The sequence below is a fragment of the Mastomys coucha genome, unplaced genomic scaffold (assembly GCF_008632895.1).
Source record: "Mastomys coucha isolate ucsf_1 unplaced genomic scaffold, UCSF_Mcou_1 pScaffold3, whole genome shotgun sequence".
Lineage (NCBI taxonomy): Eukaryota > Metazoa > Chordata > Mammalia > Rodentia > Muridae > Mastomys > Mastomys coucha.
The window spans coordinates 48,786,362-48,792,595 of NW_022196909.1; the positions used below are offsets into that span (position 1 = coordinate 48,786,362).

Genomic DNA, 6,234 nt, shown 5'->3' on the forward strand with positions numbered 1-6,234 from the left:
GGAAGCCCTCTCTGATTGAAGAGAACGTAACCTAGCATCTCCCTCCACTTTCCTTCATTGGGTAGAACATTCAACAGAGATCTAGAGATGTCTGTGTTGGTCCTATAGTGAAGGATCTCAAAATGATGTCACATTCCTAACATGATCCTGGCTCCCCCTTTTTCTTACTCTTTCCCACTCAGGGCCCCCCTGGCCGAGCAGGGCTCCCTGGATCAGATGGGCCCCCTGGTCCTCCTGGCACGTCTCTGATGCTCCCAGTGAGTTACCTTCTGGGCTTTGAAACAGGTTCGGGGTAGGGGGTGGGGGTTGTCTCACTGAGAACTAACAGAGAAGGTTGTGGAGGGAAAGCTGGGCATGACGGTGCACACCTGAAGTCTCAGCTCTCAGCGCGTGGACCATGACAGAGGAAGGACCTGGAGCTCATAGCTTCAGCTGGAGCAGTTGGCCTTTTGGGGGATGGGGTGGGAAGAGTACAGTCTCTTTGGACCTGGAAGCAAACATGGGTCATCTGAAACAGGGCAGGAAGATATCACGTTTTAGGGGAAGAACCAGAGGAGGGTCTTGAAGAGGCTACAGTGGGAAGAAGGGTGGGAGAGCCAGGCTGTGGTGGTGCACACCTTTAATCCCAGCACTTGGAAGGCAGAGGCAGGTGGATTTCTGAGTTTGAGGCCAGCCTGGTCTACAGAGTGAGTTCCAGGACAGCCAGGGCTATACAGAGAAACCCTGTCTCGAAAAACCAAAAAAAAAAAAAAAAAAAAAAAAAAAAAAAAAAAAAAAAAAAAAAAAAAAAGGGGGTAGTGGTGGGAGGAAGTGAGATTCTAGAAGCCTCCGAGTACCCATCCAGAGCCAGGGCACACCCACGACGCTGCATGGCACCTCCTCCTTGGAGGCCACTTGGATTTTCTGGAGGGGAACTTGAATCTTCCGTTGTCCCCCAGTTCCGGTTTGGCAGCAGTGGGGGTGACAAGGGCCCCGTGGTGGCAGCCCAGGAGGCCCAGGCCCAGGCGATTCTGCAGCAGGCACGGGTGAGCAGGGGCTGGGGGTTGGGGGGTAGGGGTGTGGTCCTGGTAGAGGGAGGTCTGTGGTGGAAAGGGAAGAATGGTGTGGAAAGAGGGTGGGTTTTCTGAGGCCGAGGGGAGATGGAGGAGAGTGAAGGTCACAGGGTGAAGATTAGAGAGAGGACGGATAATTAAACCTAGGGTTGTTGGAGTTCTCTCACATGGCTTCCTTCTCACCCCTTCTGTCTCTTCTGCTCTTCTAGCTGGCACTCCGTGGGCCCCCTGGCCCCATGGGATACACGGGCCGCCCTGGACCATTGGTGAGTGGGCTGGATGTTAAAGCGGTGTCTCTTGGTGTTCTCAGTTGTAGGTAGTCCTATAAGAGAACCAGGTCAGAAGTTGTCTTGCTTCTTTGGCAGGGAGACGCGGTGGGGGGCTGAGTTCACTGTTGGTTGCGTCCTTCCACAAGTTCATCTTCTCTCTCACAGGGTCAGCCTGGGAGCCCTGGATTGAAGGGAGAATCTGGAGACCTGGGCCCACAGGTGACAACCCCCCACGTCCGATGTTTAGCCCAGTGCCCCTCCTCTGTGCCCGTTAACCATCCCTGTCTCTCCCCTTACTAGGGCCCCAGAGGACCTCAGGGCCTCACAGGCCCTCCTGGCAAGGCTGGGCGAAGGGTAAGTCCTCTGGGGATGGAAATGGAGCTATGAGGAGAGGGGGCCATGTCCCTTCCCGCTCTCACACATGCTTTGCTCCCCCAGGGCCGAGCAGGTGCTGATGGAGCCCGAGGGATGCCTGGAGAACCTGGCGTGAAGGTAGCGTGCTTACCCTCCTGGGACGCCTGCATCCGCCTTGCCTGACCCGCCAGGGCTCACCACTTTCTCATGGGATACAGTTCCTCCTCATCCAGGACAGAGTAGGAAGGGATGGGACAGGGCTAGACCCTCCGTTTGATTTTCCCTCTTCTTCCTAGGGTGACCGAGGTTTCGACGGACTTCCAGGGCTACCTGGCGAGAAGGGACAAAGGGTGAGTGTGAAGGGAGCTGGCTGGAGTGATGGGGACAGACCTCCGGAGGGGAAGTCAGGACCTCAGAATAAATCATGGAGGCTGGGAGCTCAGGGAAGGGTCAGTGGGACCTGGGATCCCCTTTCACTGTTCTCTCTGTTTCCAGGGCGATACAGGTGCTCAGGGCCTTCCTGGGCCTCCGGGTGAGGACGGAGAGAGGGTGAGTGCCTTAGTCGGGGCAGGGGCTGGAACTCAGGAGAAGTCTAGAAGGCCAGGTTGATTCATTCAGCACGCCTTCCTTCTCCAGGGTGACGACGGAGAGATTGGGCCCCGGGGGCTGCCTGGAGAGTCTGTGAGTATCTGGGATGCTCTGGGGAAGCACAGGAAGCAATGGGCACAAAAGGGAACACATTTCTCTGTCACCCCCTGATGCTGTCCCTGTCAATTCTGAATGCAGGGACCTAGAGGACTCCTTGGCCCTAAAGGCCCCCCTGGCATTCCTGGGCCCCCGGTAAGTGACACCCCGGCTTCCAGGCCTGACCTTACCCCTGATCTCTCCAGTTTCCCATCCTTCCTGATACTTTCATTCTTCTTCCCCTGTCCATGAGCGTTTCCACTCCTGGACCCCAGTTATTTCTGCTCTAGCTTCCCCCCAAGAAGCACTTGGTGGACCGTATGGTGCAGTGCACCAGGGCTCTGACCGTAGCCAAACACAACAAAAATCCTCAAGGAAAACAAAACAAGCCCTCAAGCCCACAGACCCACACCCTGCAGGTCCACGCTGGCTGGGCCCGTCTGAGGCTGAGAGGAATGCGCGGTCTGATTGGGCGTCTGCTGTCCACCTTCTGGGATGCCCAGGCATCCCAGAAGCCACAGCGCTCCTGGCCTGGCCCCAGCGCTCCTGGCCTGGTCCCAGCGTCCAGCCTGCGTACCCTGTCTTGTGTTTCAGGGAGTCCGAGGCATGGATGGTCCCCATGGCCCCAAAGGGAGCTTGGTGAGTGACTGGCTGAGAGAACCCGCCCCTCTCCCCTGCAGGGCCCTACCTAGTCCTGTTGGCTGCCATTTTGAACCCCTTCCTATTTGTTTCCTGCCCTGTCCTCTGGACCACCCTGGACACTCTCTGACCTCTCTGCTTTGTCACCATCTTCTGACCCCTGCCTGACCCTGCCTGACCCTGCCTGACCCTGCCTGGGCTGGTTCTGGCCGCTTGTTTCTAGGGACCTCAAGGAGAGCCAGGACCTCCTGGACAACAGGGTACTCCAGGGACCCAGGTGAGTGGTCCCGCCTACCGGACATCCCAAGCTTGGTGACACTACCTAGGCTCGCAGGGGTCATACTCTGCGTGGGGACAGGGCCTCTGGCCCTCCTGCTCCAGCACTTGAGAATGGCTCAGTCCTGAGGCTCCTGTGACTTCTCTTTCTCCACATGCAGGGCCTCCCCGGACCTCAGGGCGCCATCGGTCCTCACGGAGAGAAGGTGGGTAACTGAGTCTCAGGACCTGGGGTCCTAGGGGTGGGCGAGGAGCGCTTCCCTCTCTCCTGGGACTTTAGCTGTGGAGAGCTGATTCTTCTAGTGAGCGTGCCCTTCCTCCTGCAGGGTCCTCGTGGGAAACCAGGCCTCCCTGGCATGCCTGGATCCGATGGACTCCCGGTGAGTGGTCCTCACCTCTGTTCTTCCCAGTACACGGCCTGCAAGCTCCACCAGTGGCTGTCTGTCCAGTGTGGACCTTGTCCTGGAAGGTGGCTGGAAGGTCACTCATGGGCCACTGTGAGATCCCTCAGGGTGGCCATAGGGTCACTCACAGAGTCTGCCATGAGATCCCTTAGGGTAGCCATAGGGTCACTTCATGGGCCACTGTGAGATCACACAGGGTGGCCATAGGGTCACTCACAGAGTCTGCCATGAGATCCCTCAGGGTGGCGTAAGGTCACTCATGGGAGTTGTGGTGGTTCTTGCTGTGTTGGCTGACAGGGCAGGGGCTCCTGGGAAGTTGACATGGCCCAGCAGTTACATTCTCTGCCTCCTTCTTGCAGGGTCACCCAGGGAAGGAAGGTCCCCCTGGAACCAAAGGGAACCAGGTGAGACCTCCCACACTTCCTTTTACCGTCTGAGGGTGTCTTCAGACCGGGGAGGCCGTGCTGAGAGTCCTTGGGTGTCTTCAGACCGGGGAGGGCGTGCTGACAGTCCTTGGGTGTCTTCAGACCGGGGAGGCCGTGCTGACAGTCCTTGGGTGTCTTCAGACCGGGGAGGGCGCGCTGACAGTCCTTGGGTGTCTTCAGACCGGGGAGGGCGCGCTGACAGTCCTTGGGTGTCTTCAGACCGGGGAGGGCGTGCTGACAGTCCTTGGGTGTCTTCACACCGGGGAGGGCGTGCTGACGGTCCTTGGGACTTCCTGTGTCATCCTTCACTTGGCTCTGATCATGATCTGCGTCCTGTGACCCCCGACACCCAGTGTGGTTGCTGGGTTTCCATTTCTCTCTCCCCCCATGGTGACATCCCGAGTCCCTTCCTAAGTCTCTTTTTCTTCTTGCAGGGCCCCTCCGGACCACAAGGTCCTCTAGGATACCCAGGCCCCCGAGGCGTCAAGGTAACTGTCCACCAGGGAATAAGAGGGGGAGGCTGGGTACTCTAACCTCGCTGATCTCTCCATCTATACCCTCCCGATAATTCTAGGGTGTGGATGGAATTCGGGGCCTGAAGGGCCACAAGGGTGAAAAGGTAAGCCGTGTGCTCTTGGCTTCCATGCACCTCCCCCTGCCCTCCTCTCCCTCAGTGCTCCCCTGCCCTCCTCTCCCTCAGTGCTCCCCTGCCCTCCTCTCCCTCAGTGCCCCCCTGCCCTCCTCTCCCTCAGTGCTCCTCCTACCCTCCTCTCCCTCAGTGCTCCACCTTCCTCCTCTTTCCCTCAGTGCTCCCCTGCCCTCCTCTCTCTCAGTGCTCTCCTGCCCTTCTCTCCCTCAGTGCTCCCATGCCCTCCTCTCCATCAGTGCTCTCCTGCCCTCCTCTCTCTCAGTGCTCCCCTGCCCTTCTCTCCCTCAGTGCTCCCCTGCCCTCCTCTCCCTCAGTGCTCCCCTGCCCTCCTCTCCCTCAGTGCTCCCCTGCCCTCCTCTCCCTCAGTGCTCCCCTGCCCTCCTCTCTCCATCAGTGCTCTCCTGCCCTCCTCTCTCCCTCAGTGCTCCCCGCCCTCCTCTCTCCCTCAGTGTTCCCCCTCCCCCCTCTCTTTCAGTGTTATCCTGCCCTCCTCTCTTTCAGTGCCCCGCCCTCCTCTCCCTCAGTGCTCCCCTGCCCTCCTCTCTTTCAGTGCTCCACCTTCCCTCATCTGTGAAATCCACCCTTTACCCGTGCCCCCTGACCCCTCCCAGCTCCCCCACGTTTACCTTCTGTGGTGCCCTCTCACTTCTGTCTTTCCCAGGGCGAGGATGGCTTTCCTGGGTTCAAAGGCGACATAGGCGTGAAGGGAGACAGGGTGAGTAGACATCGCCCGATTCCACCCCCCCCCCATTCCCTGGCTTCTGTCCTACTGCTCTCCATCTTGAGCCATCCTGTGCTCCCTTGAAATGGAAGCTTTCCCTCCATTGCCCCGCCCCCGTTGTCTCTGCGTGTCTCTGCTGTCCTGCAGTGTCTTCTCAGACACCTGCCAATCCCAGCAGGCCTTGCTGGTGCCTGCCTCTCTACTGAGGGCCTAGACCCATCTCTGTCCCCGACACTCACCCCCCACTTTCCTCTCAGGGCGAGGTTGGAGTTCCTGGTTCCAGGGGAGAAGATGGCCCTGAAGGGCCGAAAGGGCGTACCGGACCCACAGGAGACCCCGGGCCTACTGGGCTCGTGGGTGAGAAGGTGATGATGGGGAGGAGGAGCGCTTGGTCACGGGGGTTGGGGGGAGGAGGGAGGGCAGGCTGGACACTGGGTGCCAACTCATCAAAGATAGCTGTGAATCAACCGTGTCTCTCTACGCACGCACGGTATCTGCTGGGTGCCAGCGGCCTGAGATGGCACATAGGAGGTCATGAAAAATTATCACTATGGCAGGCACAGGGAGGACATGGGGGTGGGGTGGGTATGAGCCCGAGTGAGAATGTGGGGAGGGGAATGGAGGGAGGAGGGGCGTGGCCCTGTTCTGTCAGTCCTACAGGTAGCCCCAAGCAGTCGGCTTCCTGAGTGAAGCTTCTGCAGCTGTGGGGGGCATTAGGATGGCCCTGAACCCCAGTGATCTGGGGGGGCATTAGGATGGCC

At 59.0% G+C, this 6,234-nt stretch overlaps 1 protein-coding gene and 1 long non-coding RNA gene across 3 annotated transcripts in view; one reads left to right on the forward strand and one right to left on the reverse strand.

The window, feature by feature from the left end:
* Positions 1-6,234, forward strand: part of Col11a2 (collagen type XI alpha 2 chain) — a 31,089-nt gene that overhangs the window by 12,114 nt on the left and 12,741 nt on the right. For both annotated transcript variants that reach the window (XM_031346521.1, XM_031346520.1), the window contains 19 exons: positions 183-257; positions 939-1,025; positions 1,262-1,318; positions 1,487-1,540; positions 1,622-1,675; positions 1,760-1,813; positions 1,972-2,025; positions 2,171-2,224; positions 2,312-2,356; positions 2,462-2,515; positions 2,954-2,998; positions 3,222-3,275; positions 3,436-3,480; positions 3,601-3,654; positions 4,038-4,082; positions 4,538-4,591; positions 4,678-4,722; positions 5,414-5,467; positions 5,731-5,838. In XM_031346521.1, coding sequence (XP_031202381.1) covers positions 183-257; positions 939-1,025; positions 1,262-1,318; positions 1,487-1,540; positions 1,622-1,675; positions 1,760-1,813; positions 1,972-2,025; positions 2,171-2,224; positions 2,312-2,356; positions 2,462-2,515; positions 2,954-2,998; positions 3,222-3,275; positions 3,436-3,480; positions 3,601-3,654; positions 4,038-4,082; positions 4,538-4,591; positions 4,678-4,722; positions 5,414-5,467; positions 5,731-5,838 — 1,092 coding nt within the window. The remainder of the gene's footprint in view (positions 1-182; positions 258-938; positions 1,026-1,261; positions 1,319-1,486; positions 1,541-1,621; positions 1,676-1,759; positions 1,814-1,971; positions 2,026-2,170; positions 2,225-2,311; positions 2,357-2,461; positions 2,516-2,953; positions 2,999-3,221; positions 3,276-3,435; positions 3,481-3,600; positions 3,655-4,037; positions 4,083-4,537; positions 4,592-4,677; positions 4,723-5,413; positions 5,468-5,730; positions 5,839-6,234) is intronic.
* LOC116074260 lies at positions 963-3,787 on the reverse strand. Its single transcript, XR_004112157.1, has 3 exons — positions 3,670-3,787; positions 1,827-2,005; positions 963-1,374 (listed from the first exon to the last, which is right to left on the reverse strand). It is a non-coding gene; the product is annotated as an uncharacterized LOC116074260 (long non-coding RNA).